General features: G+C 29.6%; 2 protein-coding genes across 6 annotated transcripts; one reads left to right on the top strand and one right to left on the bottom strand.

The window, feature by feature from the left end:
* The first annotated feature begins 7,277 nt into the window (after positions 1-7,277).
* LOC108480836 (deaminated glutathione amidase, chloroplastic/cytosolic) lies at positions 7,278-11,129 on the top strand. Its single transcript, XM_017783958.2, has 9 exons — positions 7,278-7,528; positions 7,894-8,030; positions 8,619-8,744; positions 9,117-9,175; positions 9,454-9,566; positions 9,651-9,743; positions 9,851-9,953; positions 10,280-10,362; positions 10,806-11,129. The coding sequence occupies exons 1-9, from the start codon at positions 7,313-7,315 to the stop codon at positions 10,845-10,847; spliced, it is 972 nt and encodes a 323-aa protein (XP_017639447.1). The 5' UTR covers positions 7,278-7,312; the 3' UTR covers positions 10,848-11,129.
* Positions 11,130-12,879: 1,750 nt separating this feature from the next.
* Positions 12,880-19,152, bottom strand: LOC108483710 (MAR-binding filament-like protein 1-1). Of its 5 annotated transcripts, none has more exons than XM_017787264.2 (5): positions 18,760-19,152; positions 16,827-17,296; positions 14,786-16,709; positions 14,410-14,616; positions 12,880-13,491 (listed from the first exon to the last, which is right to left on the bottom strand). In XM_017787264.2, the coding sequence occupies exons 2-5, from the start codon at positions 17,186-17,188 to the stop codon at positions 13,171-13,173; spliced, it is 2,814 nt and encodes a 937-aa protein (XP_017642753.1). In that variant the 5' UTR covers positions 17,189-17,296; positions 18,760-19,152; the 3' UTR covers positions 12,880-13,170. The 5 variants fall into 5 exon arrangements, with proteins under 5 accessions (XP_017642753.1, XP_017642756.1, XP_052876098.1 ...); XM_017787267.2 differs by having other exon boundaries at positions 16,827-17,190; positions 18,760-19,126; XM_053020138.1 differs by having other exon boundaries at positions 18,705-18,760.
* Between the last annotated feature and the right edge of the window lie 3,523 nt (positions 19,153-22,675).

The raw sequence follows: 22,675 nt of genomic DNA on the forward strand, positions 1-22,675 counted from the left end.
TATTTCTAATTTTTCTTCATGATTTGGTGCATCCCATATGTCTTTTTTTGTTTCCTTTTTATTTTAGGTTAAAGTATCCCATAAGCATTTCTACTTTTTAAAATTTTAGAATTTGGTCCTTGTATTTTTATTTTCAATAATTTAATTTTTTTTAATTTTCAAAATTCATGTCTAATTATTAATCTTGTTAAAAATTTTGTTAAATTTATTGGTTTAACATTTTGAAATTAAAAAATACTCACTTGGTACTTGGTAGCAATGTAATTCAAAATTTTGACATTGTAATAAACTTGAATTTAATTAAAATTTATTAAATGTTAGCAGTTGGACCTTAATTCGAAATTTAAAAAGTAAAATTTTAAAAATATAAAGACTTATGGCATATTTTAAGCCCTTCTTTTATCGTATATTTATATATATATATTTTAATTATGGATAAAGAATATCAATTGAAAACTTAAATGTAAGTCTTTTATTGTTACATTTATGGTTCACAATGTTGTAAAAATTAGATCGGTGGATGAATGGGTCAGACCATCGACTTTCAATTTAACAGGTTGAATCGTTAATTCAATCATAATTAAATAAAAAGTATTAACCAATTAAATTGTTGATTTATTTTTATCACTGTTTGTATTTTTATCGGTTCACAGTGATTTGTTCTATTGTCAGTTATATACCATAATTTAAACGAACGTTTTTTTATTTAACTGATCAATCCAATCCAATTCTGATAATTATCCTTATTTGGATTTATAACTACTTCTCCCATCAATATCGTCTCCAAAATTTAAACATATATCCTTTCCTTAAAAGTGCGATATATTTTATCATCGTACTCAACACCTATAAACATATTGTACAAATTTTAATATCATCAAATTTTGATTGCAAAATAGTCATTTTTCCCTAATAAATAGAAAAGCTAAGACTCTTGATTTAACCTATCAACTAACATTTTCCAACTTTAGAATTTTAGCTGCCTTTTTTAGTTACTCTATAATTAAAAGAATGTCAAATCACTTTTATTTGCTTGGGTTACATTTTAATTATTTATATTTAAAATATTATATTTTAGTCACTTATATTATCGTATTATAATATTTTAGTCATTGAGCCGTTAATTACTATTAACGATATAACGATAAGTTGACATGACATATTAAATCATCATTTCAAATAAAATTTTAGGTTAAATTCTACAATTAGTCCTATAATTTTTTCATTTTGAACAATTTAAATTTTTTTTTTTATGTTCTTTTAACTTTCTTTTTTTCTTTATTTTCCATTTTCTTTTGCTTCTCCCTTTGTTTTCCTCCTTCTCCATTTTTTTAATGTAGTTTTTCTATATTTTTTGTTTATTAAAACTAATCCACAAGCTTGCCTCACTCGAAAAATTAAACTGTTCAAAAAATATATAAAAGTATAGGGACTAGTTTTAACAAATGGCAAACGTAGGAAAACTACGTTAAAAGAAATGGTGAAAGGAGGAAAATAGAGGGAGAAGCAAAAGAGAATTGAAAATAAAAAGGAAAAAAAAAGAAAATTAAAAGAACATAAAAGAAAAAAATTAATTGCGTAAAATGAAAAAATATGGGGACTGATTGTATAAATTAACCTAAAATTTATGTTTGAAATGATGATTTAATGTGTCACGTCAACTTACCGTTATAACGTTAATGGTAATTAACAGCTCAATGACTAAACTATTATAACACGATAACATAAATAACTAAAACGTAATATTTAAAATATAAGTGACTAAAATGTAACCTCAACTAACCAAAAGAATAAAAACTATGGTTTTATTTTGGTAAAATTATCAGAACTTATGTCAATTTGATACCTACTTCTTCTTTTTTTGCATAATTATAAAATTATTAAAAAATACTAAAACTGTTTAAATATTCTAAAATACATAAAACATAGATTTTTCTTTTAAGTACAATAACATGCAATTTGAAGTATTTCTATGTATAAGTCGATAAAATAATCAAAAATTAAAAATTTATATATATATTTGAACAATTTTATTATAGGTTCTGATTATATTTATTTTTTTTCACACAATGCTTAAAACTATACAAATCCCTCCCCAACTTATAAATAGCGGATTCCAACCCTCGTCCTATTGTATTAACAGCAATACCTATATCAATCGAGTTAAGACTCAATCAGAAAAACATCATATATATATATATATATATATATACACAAATAAAGAACTCAGCTAATTCGAGGATTTTCTTCTTCTTTTCCTTTTTTAAGGTTTCGTAATCCCATTGTTGTGTGTTCTGCAAATATAAGAACTTCATGGGTTAACCTAAAAGAAGAAAAGGAGTGCATAAATTATTGAGTGTATACCACTTTTGACAAATGGGGGATTAAGTTGAATTGAGTTTGGGTTTTTTTTTTATATCAAAAAACAGATTTCAGTGCAATCATTTCATTTGAGAAGCAACTTCAAACAATCGTCATGGATTCACAAGTAACTTCTGCCATCATCTTATCTTAAGCAATTTTTTATTTGTAATTCGAAAATTACAAGCACTTAAAATAATGTTATTAGAGAATATGAGCTAAATTTATAATTGTATATATATTATAAGATTAATAATTAAATTTAACTAGAGGATTTAATTACTGCTAATTTGATCAGTAATAAAATTTTAAATTTTGGAAAGTACAATAATTAAAATTAAGCAATTCAAAACGTATAAAGATTAAATTTGATCAAATTAAAGTATAGAGACTTAATCACAACTTTCATAAAGTATAGGGATAAATAGTAGAATTTAACCAAAAAAAACATTAGATCAATGGAAATTTACCTACTTGAGTGATTATTTTTACATTTTATCTCTTTTTCTTTTAATTTTAGGTATTTTTATTTTGAAAATATTTGATACATTACGAATGAAATTTACAAATTTCACAAGTAGGGTTGAAGTGATCACAAACGTATATAAGAAATATATATATAGTGAAAAATTAAGAAAAATAAATATATATCAAATAAATGGGACACAAGAGAATATTATGACTAAACCTGATAATGGGCTAAACCACAAAGATTTATCTGATAAGTGAGAGGTTTTGGACAAAAATATAAATCCAAAAAATGGGCTTTGGCAAAAATAAGACCCATTTGTTAATCGGGTCGAGCTTCAAGTAAGCTTTTTTTTGCCTAGGTCCAGCCCAAATTTGTAAAAAGAAAAATTTGTTATTGTTTTTCCACTGTTTTGTTGCAACTTCACTATTATATTATTACTATTTTGTTGTTATTGTTTACATATTGTGTAATTCTTATTTTATTGTTAATTTTGTTATTATTTTAGAGGCATTTGCTTGTTAAGTTAGCCTATCTTAATTTTATTTAAGTATAATTACTTTTTAAATTTATTTTCAAATTGTTGAAAAACATTTATTTTAATGTTTTTAGTGTATTTGATGTATTATATATATATATATATATATATATATATATATATATATAATTTATATAAAAATTTAATACTGGATGGGCGTGCTCGGTTTTAGCTTTTTTATCCAAGTCAGGTTTGAAAAATTTTAGGTCCATTTTAGCCTTTCAAAGTATTAACATTTGGCCCTTAAACTTTATAAAAAGTCATTTTAGCTCTTAAATTTATGTTGTTTGTCAAATTACTCCAAAATAAATGAAAACATTAACATTTGTTAATTTTGCTTGACGTGAATGACCATGTGGATGCCAAACCAACAATTACTTAATTATTTAAAATTTAAAATTCAAAAAATATTTAAAAATTTAAAACTAAAATTTATTAAAAGGTATAAAAAAGTATTTTAAAAATTTGAAAATATTTGCTCATGTGGTCAATAAAGTTAACAAACCTTAATTTTTTTCATTCATATTTAGATGATTTGACAAACATACAAGTTTAAGAGATAAAAGCGATGAAAATTTAAATAGAAAGCTAAAATAACTTTTCTTATAAAATTAGAGGACTTAATTATTCAATCTTGCCTTTTATGGCCACTAGCTTGCTAACGCTAATAACTTTTAAAATTGATATAATAGCAACTTTAACCCTCAATATTTATACATTGTATTAATTTAGTATTAATTTTAAAAATCTAATCATTTACATTTACATGTTATGTAATTTGATCTTTTCTCTTGTTTTGCTTTATTTGTGACCATTTCATCTAAAAAACAGATTTATTAGCTAAATTTGATTGAAATATATGTATATAAATAGAAACACCCAAAAATCTAAGATAACAATTTTCATTTTTTTCATTCTTTTAAAATTTAACCCTCGATATCACAAAAAAAATCTATAAAAATGACCAAATTACACAATGTGTATTTTTTAGAATAAAGACTAATTTAATATAATTTATAAATGTTGAGAGTTGAAATGTGAATTTTAAAAGCTGTGGTCATTAATCAACTAGTGACAAAAAATATTACTAATAACTAGGTAATTAATATTGCATTTTGCTCTAATTTTATTTCACCAATGAAACAATTATCCAATTATCATTTTAAAAGCACATAGTGAAGGGATTAATAATTATGGAGAATTCACTTTTAATCATATTAGTTTATCCTAAATCACCTAACCTCATTATGACATTTTGGAACTTAATACCCAACTTGTATTTGCTAACTTTAATGAATCAAATTATATATAATGTTAAAAGTTGTTTAATTTTTTTACCTTCAATACCACTTAGACTTGTTTATGGATTAGGTTACTTATTTAAGTTCGAAGGTTTGTCTGAAATTTAAGAGGATTTGGGTAAAAATATTAGGCCCAATGAGTTAGGACAAAAAAATTAGGCCCATTTAAAATATGGATCGAACTTAGACAAATATAAAATATGTTAATATCATGCTTAGGTCCGGCCTAACCCGACCCATGAGTACATCTATTATCACCTAGACCAATTATCAAATTATTATATTTACTTTAGAGGTGCTTATGGGCCGAGACAGGCCTAAGCATGGTACTTAAATACTTTATACTTACCTAAGCTCGACTCAGGCTGAAATATGGGCTTAGAATTTTGCCCAAACTCGCCTATATTTACAAAAGATTTATCCAAGCCCATTTTAGGCTCACCCATATTATTTTTTAATTTTTTTAAATATTTATATTATATAATTTTAATATTTAACAATTATATATTTTTTTATTTATTGAATTTTTTTATATAATCATCTTAACATTATTTTAATGTTTACATTAGAGTAGTATTATATATTTAGTATAGGTTTATTTTTTAAATATGTTCTAAATTACATAATATATAAAAATAATATAATATAAAGTATTATAAACTTAAAAACAAGTTAGGCTGGGCTCGAGGTTTGAATGTTTAAGCCCGAGCCCGATTTTAAACGAGTCTAATTTTTTTGCCCAAGTCTATTTTTTGGGCTTACTATTTTTACTCAAACCTTCCTAAATTTCAAGCGAACCTTTAAACTTTGACAAATAATCCAACCCATGAATAGGACTAAATTACTTTACCAAATTACTATATATATTTTGTTGCCTTACAATTTTATACTCAAATTACCATACAATTAGCAAATCTTATCATTAAAACCATTTATCACCAAAATCACTAATATCTAATTACCTTATTAATGTATCTTCTATCACTTAGTGATTAATGATAATAAGTACTAAATCCTTTGCCCTTTTATCCTCAATCATCTTTCCACTTTCTTTTGAAAAGCTCTTATTTACTGGTTTTCATCATTTTGTTCCTAATTATTATTTGTTTTTTATAGTCAATTTTATAATCAATATTTTTATCAAAAACAGTAACTAACCCTCCTTAACTTTGAATATTAATGATTTAATCAATGGTTAAACTATGTCATAAGTCTTTATACTCTTCATATATTTGGAATTTAGTTTCAATACTTTTATATATAAAATTTAGTCCTTCAACTTTTCAAATCTCAAAGTTCAAGTTAAACTGTTAACACTGAGATTTTTTTTTAATTCAAATTCATTACAATATTATTTTTAGTTACATTGCTACTAAGTGAATATTAACTTTTTTAATTCTAAAATGTCACACCAATAAATTTTACAAGATTAATAATAGGACTTGAATTTTGAAATCTAAAAATAGAGAAACTAAATTATTAAAAATAAAGTATAAGAACTAAATCCTTAATTTATAGGAAGTATGAGGGCTAATAATATATTTTAACCTTTAATCAAACATGGAATACTTTTAACTTACCCTATTTGGTTTTATCTTATTGGTTTAGACAAAACATTAAGTTTAAAAATAAGTCTAGGCTTGAAATTTTAAAGCTTAAGCTTTATTTTACCCGCTTATTTTTATATTTATAATATTTTATAAGAAATTATATAATAAACGTATTGTAGGGGTATAGTAAAATAAATAAATAAATATATAAATAAACGTGACATTGGTTACATGCTCAATCTATTTGTTGAGTCTAAAAACTCCACAAATAATGTATGAAATAATTATCCTATATTATATCATAATATTTTTATATATTATTTAATTTATAAAACATAAAATTTATATTAATCTATAATATTATAGTGTAATAATTAAAATTTTAAGATGTTAATATGCATAAAGTTGTAGATTTAATCAATGTTTTTCAATTGGATCATTTTTAGTTCTTGTATTTTTCAGATTTCAAAATTTTAGTATTACTACAAACGACAATAGTTGAACCGATTGACAATATTTTAAAGTAATACGTGGAAATAGCAAGCTGACATAATATTACATATGAATAATATGTTTGCCGTATCAAAATTTGAAAATAGCATGACTTAACTTAATGAATTTAATAACTACCATTTGACCAGAACGAAAATATTAAAATTTGAAAAGTACAAAAATTGAAAACGATCAAATTAAAATATAGAGAGTAACTTCACAACTTACACATAATTTAACATAAAGACTAAAACCACAACTAGACCTGTTCATGAGTTGGGTAACCCGTCTGGCTCGATAAACTCGACTTAACTTAAGTCTAGCTTGGATAAATATTTTTATGTCTCAACTCAATTCGAATTCAATTTAAATAATAAAAAATAATTTTTAATTTAAATTTAAGTATAAAATATTTAAAATACTAATATAAAAATACATATTTAATATTTTATTTATTTTTAAACAATAATACTTAATGTGGGTAGATGGATCGGCCCGACCCGATCCGACCCGGCATGAACAGCTCCAACCGCAACTTTTACTATTGACAAAACCTTTTTAAGTTTTGATAATAATTATCGTATCCACAAAAAAAAGTTCTATGTTAAATTGCTGTTTCCATTTCTGTCTCAACGGCGCTCGTCTTCCTCGTGCGCTCAGATCAAGCCACGTCAACTCGTACTCTAACTTTTCAACGGTCCGGTCAAGCGCCGACTCGGCCATGGCAGCACTCAACTCAATCCGAGTAGCCGCGGTTCAGATGACCTCCGTCAACGATCTCTCCTCCAATTTCTCCACTTGTTCTCGCCTCGTCAAAGTAAAAACAATACCTTCGTTTTTAGCATTATTTAATTTGAATTTGATGATGAAAATTTATAATTTTCTTCGTTGATCAACCCCGAAAAAGAAAGGGAGTTGAATTCAAGAATTTTTTGAAAAAAAGGACATTTGATAATCACGGTTGAATAGTTATTCGCCCATTTTAAGAAATTAGGGATTTAATTAAAATTTTAAAGAAATTAGTATTAATTTGCTCATTTTTATCAAAAGCATTAATTTAGTTATTGATAATTACATTTTACTTTATAGTTTATATTCACCTTTAAAGAAGCAAAATATGTAAATTAGTATAGGTATTGATGTTTAAATATATAATATTGTTGGGTTTGTTTAATTTTGAAGGAAGCAGCTTCAGCTGGGGCAAAAATGATTTGTTTCCCTGAAAGTTTCTCCTTTTTGGGTCCCAAGTCTGAGGATAGTCTTTTGGTTGCGGAAGCTTTAGATGGACCAATTATGCAAAAATACTGCTCTTTAGCAAGGTGCTAATTTTGATTGTTCTTATTTTCCTTGGTTTGTTTCATTGTATATACCGTTATTTTATTTTATTTTTTTAGCTTATGTTACTCGGATTCGGGTGAGGTTTGGATACGGGTATATGACCAATATAAGTTTACTCATTTTTCTGAAAACAATATATATATACATGGAGAATCACACCTTTGTACTTATGTTTGGATATGTGTAGAACACATGAACTTTTCGAATAATGAAAAGTCCAAGTAATGTTAGTTATGTTGCTCGTTCTTTATTTTTCTTGAAGTACTAGAGCTATATAGGAATTAAGACATATTCTTGTATACAACACTATTACCCGAGTTTGAGTAACAGTTCATAGTGTTTAGCAGTTTGTCACTGTTTGCTTACTGATTACAGTTTAGATTAATGTTATTGCTTCTTGAGAGTATGAAAAAAAAAAGAATCAATGAATCGTTGTTGCCAATGGGATCCCTCTTCACTTCTTTTAATTTCATCTAATGACTTTGATTGGGTTATGGTATCGGTATCTGCATGTAATGAACATGTTTGAGTTATTGAGATTGACCTTTAGATGGATTTTATGAATGCAGAGAATATAGCATTTGGTTGTCCCTTGGAGGTTTCCAAGAGAAAGGACATGATGCACACTTGCGAAACACGCATGTTATAGTTGATGATGCTGGCAACATTAGAAGCACTTACAGTAAGATACACTTGTAAGATGCTTAAATTTCTGAGTTATAATGTTATTTTTCTTTATTTTAAACTGGTTGACTTAGAAAATTTACCGAGTTAGAAAAGGCTTCCGTGATTCATTGGCTATTGAAATGAAAATAACGTGTTTGACATTGTTTCAGACTGACGTGGTCTGCATGCATATCTTATTAAGTAGGCTTTCTTTAATTGGATATGAAATATTTCTCCTGTTGGCTATTGAAATGTAACTAACGTGTTTGACATTGTTTCAGAGTGATGTAGTCTGCATGCATATCTTATTAAGTAGGCTTTCTTTAATTTGATATGAAATATTTCTCCTGTTATCTTGTTAATCCGGGTTTATTGACGTAATCCTTTCGATACATTGGAAGGTTTGATGTGGATGTTCCTGGAGGATCAACATACAGGGAAAGCAGCTTTACTGAACCAGGTGATCGTCTCACATTGTTTTACACTATTGATCTGGTCTGATTTTTTATTCTGTAATTCTTGCTACGGCTTGAGTGTATAACTGATTCAATCGATTTGTCTTGTGATGTCTTGTAAAACAGCCAAAAGGGTGTACAAATAATTTTGCTTAAAATACGACAATAGCATGTTCCTGCACTACGAATGCATGCAATGCAAGTAGAACAAGCCATTTGCATTTGCAAGAGAAGGCTCTTTCTTAAGCTATATCTAATTAATCTTAAATTTCCGTGTTTCTAGGGAAGGATATTGCTGCAGTAGACAGTCCTATTGGACGTTTGGGATTGACGATCTGCTATGATTTGAGATTCCCAGAAATTTACCAGCAGTTGCGGTTCAATCATGATGCACAGGTGGGTTCAGACCTCACATTGTTCACCTTCCAGTATGGTTGTTTTCCATGTCATTAAAATTTCTCCATGGAATATGTTTTATAGGTCATATTGGTACCTTCAGCTTTTACCCCGGTTACTGGTCAGGCACATTGGGAGATTCTTCTTCGTGCTCGCGCAATTGAGACTCAGTGTTACGTATGGAATCCATTTCCTTTTTCCACCGTACTTTTTCTTAAATCTGTTTCTCTATATTGATAAATTTAGTTCATTGATGAGCCAATCTGCCAAGAATTCATTATTAGGTCATTGCTTCCGCTCAAGCTGGAAAGCACAACGAGAAAAGAGAAAGCTACGGTGACACACTAATAATTGATCCATGGGGCACAGTAGTTGGCCGATTACCAGGTTAGATGGAGTTTCCCTTTTGGTAATTAAACTCTTGTGTGGTTATTTCTTTTGTTACACGAAATCAGGTATGATTATCAGAAATGGTTATGTGTCCGATATGGGTATATTCAATTGTTCTTAGTTTCTTCATGTATTTGGAGTCTTGGAGGGTTATATCTTCATACCCATATTGGAAAATATGTTGAATTTGGAACAAGTAGTCCCTTTCCTCCTGCAGGAACAGAATGTTAACTTAGTAATTAATTGAATTTCTTTCCATTACTTCGGTGCTCATATGGCAATTTAAGTGACATTAGAATCCTCATTTATTTTTCCTGTTTCAGATCTATTATCAACTGGTATCACCGTAGCTGATATCGATTTGTCATTGATAGATTCAGTGAGGAAAAAGATGCCAATTGCAGAGGTTAATTCCTAACTATTTCTTCAAGGCTACCTTAGACATCGCATGTTGTTTATCTGAAACATAAAATAGATCTAGTATTGTCCTTTTTGGGTGTCGTCGAAAAACCGATGGACACTTAAGGTTTTGTCCTCCGGCTGTAAAGAGAGCCCAGGGATGCCTCTTGAAGCTGCTGTAAAGCATGAATCATACCATTGAAGAATCAACCATGGTGGAAATCGAACCCCTGACCTCTACATCCTATAGGTCTGTGGTTCAATCCATGCCTTGCCCTCTTCAACACCATGGGTTTCCACCATGCATCAATTCTTCAGTGGAGTGGTCTCTGCACTAGAGAGGCTTCCAGAGGCATCCCTAGACAAAACCTTGAAGGTTTGTCGGTTCTTTTCCCCTAAAAACGATCAATTCCTGTTAATCTCATTATACTGTTATAATTAATCATCCAGCAACGGAAACCATTTGACTTCTGGAGACCTGCATCCTTATAGTTCTCGAAGATGATGGCCTGTTACCTTCATTCATATGTGTAAGTCAAAGCCACTTTGATTCCCTAATGCACACTCAAAGGAAGGCATGTTAGTTGATTAATAAGGATTGTTCTTACAGCTCTCTCGCGTCACTGTATCATTTGGATTCTGTTATGTAATAAACATGCATGAAAACCTTGTCAATATCTAGTCTTGCAAGTCTATTTTTCATCATGCTATTATCTTGTAATGTATATAATTTAAGGTAGAAAATCGTAAATAAAATGATTAATCATTTTATAATTTGCAACTTTAAATTTTATTATTCTTTAACATGAAAAATATACTTCAAAATTTAACGCAGCAAGGGTAAACTAATAAAATAGTCACTTTTGTTTGCCTCGGGTTATATTTTAGTTATTTATATTTAAAATATTACGTTTTAGTAGTTACTTATGTTATCATTTTGTTACGAAATGGTCGCTTTTGTTGCGTTATTTTTGCACTCAATTTTGACTGTAATTCATGCTTGGATCTTCCATTAAATTGATCTTTTGTTCTTCCATTTTAAATAAAAAATCCAACCGATTAATGGAGCACTCGATTTGATTTTTACTGTTTCGATTTAACAAAGATGGTTATAAAAATGGGTAGTTTTTTTAGTCAAAATGAAAACGGAAATTAAAAGAAAAAAGGGATTAAGGGTTTTTTTTTTTTTTTCAGTTCAAGGATTAATTTGATGCATATAAGGTTTAGATTGATTTTGATTATTTCGGGAAATCAAATTAATATTTCTCTTTAATTAATTTAAAATTTTAATTAATTAAATTTATTTAATTAAAAATTAATTAATTTACTTGGTTGGACATTCATTTTGGTATTTAAAGCTTATTTTAATTGTCACATTAGACTCCTATTTTGGAGGTAACAAATCTTAACGATAAAGTGATCATTTCGTAACAAAATGATAAGGTAAGTGACAAACGTAATACTTAAAACATAAATAGTTAAAATGTAACTTGAAGCAAACAAAAATGATATTTTGTTAGTTTATACTTATAACAATGAAGCATGAGCAAAGGTGTGCTAGATTTTATTAATACCTCAGCTATTCAATGCTCAACAACTTAGTCCAATTATCATCATCATTCAATACCCAAACATTAAAACTTTTTTCAAATCTATACATCATACGAGTATCCCAGATCGAGAAATAATCATGTAGAGGAAGTATCTTCCCAAATGTTTTAGGACAAAGATATTGTATCAATTGAGAAATTTCTTTGACCAGATGAAATGCAAGGATCTTAGGGTTAGCATTTCAATAGCAAACACCTTTAACACATGTATTGTTTTCGTTGGAATCAATAGCTAGGCGTTTAGCCACTTGTATATCTTTGTGATTCAAAACCTTACAAGAATCAGTTCTCATACTTTGCATATTATTTTTTACATGCTTTATAATTATTCGACAACCGGTTCAAACCTAAATCCAAATAGATATAAAAAATTGCATAAATCAATGAAATATTTCATTAATTTTAGGGAGAATCTTAAATTTTTTGTAGTCAAATTACATAAAGTTAAATAAAAATTTTCTCGATTATATAAACAAAATAATCCACTATCAACGCACAACATAAAAGTAAACATATCCGTAGATTTATAAGAAAATAGAAAATTATAAACTTAGAGAGAGAATTACCCTCGGTAGATAAAAAATTACACACTTTTAATTCTTCTCCTTTGTAGAATATCACATAAAGATAGATTGAACCAATTGGTAAAATCATCTTGGAACTCAAGAAAGAGAAATGCACCTATATTACAACAATCTATTAAAAAGTTAAAATGAACTTGATTAGAATTTCTTCTGGTTTTATGACCCATATGAACTACCAACTAGTATGACTTTATAATAAAGAAAACGAAGATATGAAAAATTATTTTAATTAAACCGGTCGGTCCAACCAGTAATCTAATAAGAGGCCTTAACAATTTGATCTTTTGCTTGAACGAAGAAATGCATCTATATTTGCCTATACATATAGGATGACACAACAATCAAATTCCAAACATATACTAAAAAGATAGAAATTTCATCTGGTTTTATGAGATGGAAACCAACTACATACAATTTGTATGACCTTTATAACAAAAGAAAATGTGTCCCCTTTTTTCACTTCTTTGCTCACCTAAGAACTTCAACAATGTAAAAACAAAGAAAAGAACAAAAAAACAGCCTCAAAGAACACGAATTCAAAAAAGTATAAAAAGACCTATATAAATCTATGAACAATATGTTCAGCCACCCATAAAACTGAAAACCAACCTTTTTAGCCGATCATTCCAGGAGGAATTCTCGAGCCAAATCGGGACTACCAAGAAGGTTAAAACTTTTGTTGTTGCTTAAGGTGTCTTTCAAGATTGTAATTTGGCCTTCTTTTAAAAGTATATCCTCATCCAAAGTTTCTATCTTCTTTTTTAACACCTCAATCTCTGAGTTTAATAACATGTTCTTCTCACTATATTGCTTCACCTCTTCCCACATCAAGTCTCTTTCTTCGGAAACCTTAGGTAGTATACCCCTCAAAATAGATAGTTCCTTCATTGATTCTTGTAAATCGTTCTGGAGACGGCTTATGTTGTCATCTTTCTTTAGTATCTGTTCGTATTGAAACCAAATAATTAGACAAATATGAAGAAGGGTGTCTTATTGTGAAGGGTAAGGCAGCAATTCAATGGTAACTTCAGAATATTGAAAACACAGAAACTGGAGTAGCACAAACATCAAGCAACTACATGTAGGCCCTTATATCCAACCTATGTTTCTTAGTCTCTTCATTTTTCTTGGAGTACCCGTGTCAGAGGCATAATTTGGACATGAGTATGGAGTTAGGCCCTCCAAGGATTATCCAAATACATGGGAAGCTTAGGGAAAAATAAACATAACCGTGTTGGACAGGGATACCCAAAACTTGCACCCAAGTCCAAGTAAAATAGATTTCAGCTACCAACCCTAGTTTTTGTCAATTATAAGCAAGCTTTGGTTGGTAGAGTGGAAAGAAAATTGAAGGGTAGACAATTGAATGGAAAACATAATTTGTCTTTCCATAGGAGTGCTTGGTAGGAAAGATAGAAAAGTGGAAAGAAAAATTACTTTTTCTTTCCATCCATTGCTTGGAAGGGTTGAAAAAGGAAAGGAAAGAAAGAAAACATTTGAAAATGCATAATTTTGAACATACACCTCTTTCTCATTTCTCTCCTCTTTCTCATTAGGATGGAAAATGATCATCTTTCCTAACTTTTCTTCCCTACCAAGCACACTCAAAATTTATTTGCTTTTTACTTTTTCATTCCCTCCTCCCATCCCTCCACTTTTCCACCCAACCAAGCAAAGCCTAAATGATTTGCAAATGTGCAAATATGGCATAAGCAAATGCAAAAAACTAAATATCAGAAACCCAAAGAAGCCTGAATAGCTGGATAGTTACTGGTTTATACCTGCTACTCACTCACATGCAATATACAAAGGAAGATTTTCATGCACAGATACAGAAAACTTATAAGGATCAAATGCTACCTGCAGTTCAAGATCCTTCAATCTGTGGGTGAGGCAGGAAATGTTGTCCATTGCATTCTGTAATTCACATCGAAGGATATCATTACCTCTCACACCTGCTGCCACCTCGGCTTGCAACTGTTCGACTTCAAGCTCTTTAGAATATAGCTTTTCTCTCAACAAATTTGTCAGCAATGTTTCTGATTTAAGCTCCGTTCTTAGAATCTCCTAAAAAGTTTAACAAAAGCAGTGAGTATGAATTTAAAAGAGAACAAATAACCATGCTTGAAAATAAGAACCAAGTTTCATGAATAAACATTCTTAAACAGGTGATGAGCAGTGAAACCTCTGATTCGATATATATTAATTTCAACCCTTGGCTTTATCAGGAACTTACTTCTGAAGATTGGTTATTGAGTTTCGTAGATTCCGAGTCAGACTCTGAGGCAATTGGATTGGATTTCTCCAGCAGCAAAGCGGAAATTGTCTGCAAACTCCTTGTTAAGCTTTCAATTCCACGTTTAAAGCATTGCACCTTTACATCAGATTCAACAATAAATTGACTATCTAAACCCTGCTGAGTTTCTTGAAGCTGACTGGTTTTTCCTTTGATGAACTCAATTAACTTGGAAGACAAATGAGTGCTCTCATTAAGCATAGATAGTCCTTGATCCTGCAAATAGTATACACGATTCCGCATTTCCTTGTCAAGCTTGAAGGTTAAGACTCCAACGTCTTTGCCATTACCTTTTAAGCGATTCAGTAAATCTATATTCTCATGTCGAAGAGAATCAACTTCATGCCTACAAGACTCCACTTCCCTTCTTAATGCCAATTCTACACCAGTCAACCTCATTTGCTCCATTTGCAAATTTTTCACCCAAACTTCATTCTTTTCCATGGAATGCTTCTTCTCGATCTCCTGATTATATCCTTCTCGCAACCCTTCAATTGTTTTCTCTTGCTCTTTGCAGGTTCGAAATAATTTGGCAATGGACTTATGCAACTCCTTGCACTCCTTATCTTTCTCTTCAAAATTTCTTCTAATGCAATCAATATCTTCAATTGCAGCTTGATGCCTTTCTTGCGACTGAGAGAGATTTTGTCTTAGAACTTCATTCTCATCATTCAGCTTTTCAACCCTTCTAGTCAACTCTTTAAGTTGTTCGGCAGAAGAAGTCATCATGCTTTTGTTTTCTGTTTCCTTTTCATTTAAGGAAGACACTTCTCTCTGAAGTGAAACATTTTGCTCCGCTAGCTCCCGAACTCGTTCGCGAAGCCTTTGCTCTTCTAACCGGTGCTTCTCAAGCTTAGACGACCAGTCACTTGACCTTCTATCTAACTCCTTTTCCAATCCCAATTGTATCTCATGTTTCTCTGTCTCTATTTTTTTTGTCTGTGACTCTAATTCTGCCCTTGCCATTCTCAGTTCATCCCTAGAATGCACTCTCTCCACAATTCTAGACTGTAGAAGTTCTGAAACCTCAAGTGCCAGGTTTAATTTGTCCTCTGATAGGTGTCTAATGGTCTCAATGAGAGACGAAACATTAAACCCAACATCACGAAGAAAGGTTTCCTGCCCAAGAGCTTCGGAAAGAAGCAAAACTCTCTCCTCTGCTTCTTTCGATCTTCTTTGTAACTCCATATCTATATCCTCTTCTGTTTGGGAAGAGTTCAAACCATCAGAACATCCCCCAAAGAAACAATGTTGCTTCTCCAAGCCAGAGAAATCCTCATGATATCCAATATCATTTTCATAAGGCTCGTCTGTTACACAACCTTTTTGGGCCAACATATCCAATTTGGACTCGGGGCATCTATTCAAGTGTCCACCATATACATCTTCAGTGGTGATCGGAATATGAAGATCAAATTCTTTTGAACTTGATCTCGGGATATGAGTCTGAGAAAGCCTTTCAACCACATTCTTTGCAATCATCCGGGGTGACTCATGCCCGAATCCATTTTCCACCCAATCTCTAGACGAGAACTGATGACGTGTGCCTTTAGCTTCCCTAAATGAATGAAACTTGTTTTTCTCTTTGACACTATCTGTTGGAGACGAAGGAGCTGTATACTGAACTCGTGGAGGAAGCCTCCTGCCACCATTTCCGAGATTATTTCTTTTTGAACTGTTCTTTGACTTGCTACTTTCCTGCAGCTGTTCTCCATCAATATAGCGGTCCACAACTTTACTTGACACATTGCTAGAGCAAGAGGAAGAGCTTCCGGATGAATCATGGCGCATCCTCGAAGAACCAATAGCAGCCACTTCACATCGTTTAGCCTTAGACTTTTTCTCAGGAGTAACAGCTCTTCTCCTGGAATAAACCACAAGAACACGAGTGGTATACCTTTAGATTTATACAGGTAAAAGAACAAGGTATGATCAACAGTTTTTATACTCCATACATTAACAAACACATCAAATTCCTTACCGTGATGACTGATCATACTGCTGGTGTGAAGTAATATTAGGAGACCTATTTTGATCATTTGAGGAAGGAAAATCTTGTTGTTCTAGACCATCAACAGGAAAGGCTGCTGATGTCAAAGAACGACTCCTTCGAAGAACTGGACTGTCACAAAAGCTAGGGCTATCAGGTATTTGCTTTTGAGATTTTCCAAAAAAACGTATAGGACTAAGAAAACCGTATTCAGCCTTATCACTGCGTTGATCATTCAACCCACTTTCCAATGTGTTTTCCCGGAAAACTTGCTTGTCCGCTGACGGTGAAGGAACAGCAGCATTGCTATTACTACTGCTAGAGGAAGATTTGAAGAAAAACAGCTTCTTCATCTCTATATATCATCAACAAGAACAATCAGTTTTATCTCACAGAATTTCTGATACAAAATCCAAATCCTTTTATAACACAACCTTCCAAAGAATGGGGCCTCAATTAACCTGGAGATATAATACATAAACCCTAAAGTTAATCAAAAAGGAAAAAGGGGATCAAACAAACACACAAAAACATCATCAAAACCACTAGAGACAGTGGGGACAATCTATAAAGCAAGTACCAAGGAAATAAATCTTGGTTAAGAAAACAAATACATAAAATACAACTCATATCAACTTCACAGTATAAGAATTATATATCATATAGAAGAAAATGAAAGCATATGCAACATTGAGATACCAATCATGAAACAAAAAGGTACCTGATACATAGAAATATGGACTGGAAAAGCAATGAATATGAAACTGAGGTTTATGATTCATTTAGTTGGAAAAGCAAAGCAAGACAGCAAAATCAATAGATGTTATGTTATCCGAACTTTTCATTTTTTTATAGAAGTACATGTGTTCGACATTTGAACCAACACATTTCGGACATTAGATGAGGTATGATACTCTAAATATAAGAAACTATTAAAGCATATATGTATGTAGAACAATGGTATGCAATTTTAAAAGAACTAAAATTAGAAATTACAAAGCAAAAGTTAGTAATTAAGATTCACAGCAAAAAGAAAAAGATGGTTTAAAAAGAAAAGGAGAACCTGCAAACAGTTACAATAACTATAGCAAAAGAGCTAGGATTGTAGAAATCAAACTACAAGAATCAGGTTTACCTATATATTAATAAAACTAGAAAATGCAAAAATATATACATATACCTACATATATACACTGATATGTACTGATTAATTATTACAAAGCTTTATTTTTATAATTTCTGAAACTTTCAGTAGCTTGCAAAAAGGTTTTTTTTTCCCATTAAACAAACAAAACTATTTTTATAAAACAGATAATCTGTCAGAGCTGAGCTTGAGATTCAATCTAAAATTAACTAAATCACCACCAACCCCTCAAGGTAGATTTATCAAAAGGACCAAATTACCCTGATTCACCATTTTCAACTACTGAAAAACCTGTCAAAAACCCCTTTAAGAAGGAATAAAAAATGAAAATAATTTCAGAAAGTTCTGATGAAATAGAAGAATATCAAGACTGAAGATCACCAAATAAATTTTAATTCAATTATGGGTGAAAAAATGATAAAGAATAGAAATGAAATCAATCTGTTGGAAATTGACTTACAAGAAAATCAGAAGAAAAAGATTATAAATTTTGTAACGGATCATGAGAAAATAATCAGTGAAAACATTATTTTCCACTCCACTTTAACTTTCTCAGGAACCAAACAGACCCACGTGAAAAAGAAAATAAACAGAGAGACTCACAAAATCCCCTCCCCCAACTCAGCTTTCTCTTCAAACGGTCAAAAAAAACGCCCAAAACATACCAAATTTAAACTAAAACCAAGATAATAAAATCATGAATTCAACGCAAAGAAAGAATTAACCTTAAAACATCAGGAAAATAATAAAAGATTAAATCTTTGCATTTAAATTACTTACCATTAAATGAGTGATATACGGTATTATTTTTCTCAGGAAAATTCAAAATTCGAAAATTAAAAAAAAAAAGAAAAAGAAAATACAAAACCTCCCCGAAATTTAAGGGTTTTAAACAGGATTATCAAAGACAAAGTGAAAAAAAAAAAAGAGAGAAAGTGTGCCAAAAGCAAGAGATTGACAAAAAGTAGCGGAGTCAACGGCGTTAAAGAACGGACGGAAATTCAGGATTTAACGGTGACGGAACATGTCGGCCGTTCAGAGCAAAATGATGAGAATGAGTGAGTGAAGGAGAGAAAGAGAGAGAGGCGGCCAATGGCAAGAGCAAAAGGAACGTTTCCTTTCTTCGTTGGGTGGGGAAAATATGGGAAAAGGTTGAGGGTATTTTCGTCATTTGAGAGAATCTTTTGAATTCTGTTTCGTTAAGGGCGCGGGGGGCGAGGTTTTGATTGGGTGGAACCGGGTGTAGAAATTTTCGTGTGGGTCCCACGGGGGGAGGATGAAGCTGGAGCGTTATTGGTGGGGTCAGGTTTTGACCGTTATGTCTAAATCTAAAAGCTTTCACTAATCATATAAAACAATTTATGATGATTTTTCTAATTAATTTAGAGGAAAAAATATGTTTGAAAAAAAATATTTTTCCAATTATTAATTTTCAAATTGGATTTAAATTTTTAAATTTAAAATATTATATTTGATAATCCGAATTTTTTATGAAAAATAAATTAGGTCATACTTACAAAATAGTAAACTTAATGTCTTCTACCATTTTTCATCATTGTTTAACGGATATCTTTCTCTAACAGATGTGATGGTTCATTAAAAATAACCAAATGATCTAATATGTCTTCATTTAACTAACCTAAATGATAATCCAAAATTTAGTTTAGATTATTTAAATCATTAGTATTTGGTGTCATTGAGGCTTTGGTTATGTCACTAAAGCAATGGTATTGAGATTTTGAGCATCTAATTCGTTTTTTTATATAGTTATCTGACTAATTCCAATGTTATTTTAAGACTGAACCAGTTTATTAGGGCTCGTTTGGATGGCGGTGTGTTTATTTATGGTCAATGTGAAAACAATGGTAACAGTGAGATTAGCTATTGTAACGACACTGTAGCATGTTAAGACTCAATCTATAAATAGGAGGATAATGTGCTTCAGTGCACTCGAACCCACGTCCTCCTAGATTGACAACACTACTTATATCAATTGAGTTAAAACTCAATCGACAATATTTGTCGAGTTTATTAAAAGTAACTTCATATTATATTCCAAAACTGAAAATCGAATTCTTGAAAGAATCTCTTAAATAAAATTCTTATCTCAATACTAATAAAACCCAAAGAGATTAGCCCCAAATGCATCCACATAAACTTCAACATTCATATTTAAAATAAAAAATAAAAATTAATAACAAAATTCCTTATTTAAAAAATAAAATATTTAAATAAATAATAATAATCACTTGTGTTTCTTCTTATTTTTCTATAGACTAGTCAAAAAGTGATGTCAATTACATCATAAAATCTTAAAGAAAAATCAAGTAATACTAAAATAACATTTCAATCAAAATCTATGGAATTAATTTAAATTTTAAACCTTTATTTATCTTTTCATGAAAGAAAAAAAATCACAAAATCACAAACTTATAAAGGAGTACTTCCAAGGACCAATTCTTGCAAGCTAATAAAAACAATACATGGCAAATCAAAGCAATATATATATACATACATAACCTTATTTTTTTTTAATAATTTGTATAAAAAATTCAAATATACATTTTAGGGGACAAACAATATTTTTTTTTGAATACTATAATGTAAAATATATAAAAGATTTGGAGGATAGTGAAGGGTAAGAACCCTTACAAGTTACAACCCATTTTTCCTCTTTTTACCTTTGAATGCAAGATATAGATGACAAATTTTACAATGCAAGGTAGTGCATAGCCTTGCTCAAGTTTCTACATTAATTTGTTAAAGCTAATATGTGACCAAGTACCAACTTTTTTTTTTTGCATAATGACCCTTTTAGTCCTCTAATTTTACAAAGAAAAAATCATTTTAGTCTTTCATTTAATTTTTTATTTTTTTAGTTTTTAAATTTATTTTTTTGTCAAATCACCCGGAAGTGAATGAAAAAGTTAGTATTTTTTAACTTTGTTGGCATTGTATACATGTGGATTGCTATATAAATGATATGTAAGCATTTAATTAACGTTTTAGACGTGTATGTCACGTCAGTAAAATTAATAAATGTTAAAGTTTTTACCTATTTTGGAGTGTTTTGCTAAAAAATACAAGTTCAAAACTAAAAAGGGCAAAAAATAAAAAATAAATAAAGGACTAAAATGATTTTTTTTTAAGTTTGACGGTCAAAAAATCATTATGCCTATTTTTTTGGGTAGAGATTATTTTTAAATTGGTAAAGAAATATATAAATGAAGAATTGTTGACATCAATCACTTATTACAAATTAAAGTAGGATACATTGTGTGATGTAGATGTTAGGCACTGAAAACAGGACATGTGGCATTTTTGTAGGGGTGGAGTGAAAGGAGAAAGGAATAGGGAAAGAGGAAGAAAAAGAAAGGAAGGAAGAAAGAAGAAAGAAAACAAGAAAAGTTGTTGATGTTTAATATATATATCATAAAATATTATGATGTAAAATAAATATTATATGTTTAAATTGGTGAAAATAAATTCAAAATATAATATAAATTTACTTTAAAAATATATAAAATTATTGATTTTTTTATTTACTTAAAAAATTAGAAAAATTTGTGAAATAAAAACTAATTGATTATTAAACAATATCAAAAAGTCATAAAATAAAGTAAATTTAGTTAAAATAAAGTCTAAACATCCAAATCACAAAAAGAAAATGGGAAAATCGAGAATTGAGTGAATTGTCATAGAGGTTTGAAAAATAGAAGAAAGAAAATCAATAATTATACCAAACCAAAATTGACCCTACCCTCAACACTAAGTTTGTGTGGGTCTTTAATTTGTCATTGTTGTTAGTAGGTTTTATCTAAATTTTTTGTTTGTTTGTGTTTCTACATTTATTTGATTCTACTTTGTATTTATGGAAATATGTTATAATTATACCTATAATTATTTTGTATTTATATTTGTAAATTCTAAAAAATATCTTGAATAGCTCACCATTCAATATAAATAACAAATGAGATTTCGGTTAAATGATAAAATATAGATGTTGAAAATTTTTAATGTTTGAGTTTAAATCTTATTATATGCATTTATATTTCTATTTTTATATAAAATATATAAAATGATTAAAATATTATAACTTATTTAAGCTATTAATTGACATTTCAAAAGCCAAGTTGAATCTCTAATTACATCCCTCCTAAAATTGTAATATAAAAAAATTCATTAATACATTAACCTTATTTTTAATTAGTATGGTTCTCACCTACGTTTGGGTTGGGTTAATTATTTGTTTGTGTTAAATTATAAAGTATAAATTTGAAGTTTAAAATATGCTCTAAGTCTTTATATACTTCATACATTTAGAATTTAATCCTTTATTTTTGGATTTAAAATTCAAGTACAATTCTTACCACCATTAAAATCCTTCTATGGTGAGAAATTTTGAAAGTTTTAAAAATATTCAATTGATAGTGATGTAACAATAAAAATAACATTGAAAACACTTATCGGGATTTTTTTTTCTTAAAAATAATCATTCGAAAATGTCATGATAAAATAATTATTTTTGTTGGAATAGTGTTCTTGAGAACATTTAACGTCGGTATTTTGATTGAAATGGTTAACAATATTAACTATTTGGACTAACTATATTATAAAAGTAAAGGGACCAAGTTACGTCAAAAATTAAAGTATATAAATTAAATTTTAAGTTTCAGCATAGTTTAGGGTCCAAAAT

This window comes from Gossypium arboreum, chromosome 10 (genome assembly GCF_025698485.1).
Source record: "Gossypium arboreum isolate Shixiya-1 chromosome 10, ASM2569848v2, whole genome shotgun sequence".
Taxonomy (NCBI): Eukaryota; Viridiplantae; Streptophyta; class Magnoliopsida; order Malvales; family Malvaceae; genus Gossypium; species Gossypium arboreum.

Coding starts and splice junctions, on each gene's coding strand:
- LOC108480836 (XM_017783958.2), top strand. CDS start 7,313: ATGTTAAATTGCTGTTTCCATTTCTGTCTCAACGGCGCTCGTCTTCCT. Junction 8,031..8,618: donor AAATACTGCTCTTTAGCAAG/GTGCTAATTTTG, acceptor TTATGAATGCAG/AGAATATAGCATTTGGTTGT. Junction 9,567..9,650: donor GGTTCAATCATGATGCACAG/GTGGGTTCAGAC, acceptor TATGTTTTATAG/GTCATATTGGTACCTTCAGC.
- LOC108483710 (XM_017787264.2), bottom strand. CDS start 17,188: ATGAAGAAGCTGTTTTTCTTCAAATCTTCCTCTAGCAGTAGTAATAGC. Junction 16,710..16,826: donor CAGTATGATCAGTCATCACG/GTAAGGAATTTG, acceptor GGTTTATTCCAG/GAGAAGAGCTGTTACTCCTG. Junction 13,492..14,409: donor TGAAGGATCTTGAACTGCAG/GTAGCATTTGAT, acceptor CAATACGAACAG/ATACTAAAGAAAGATGACAA.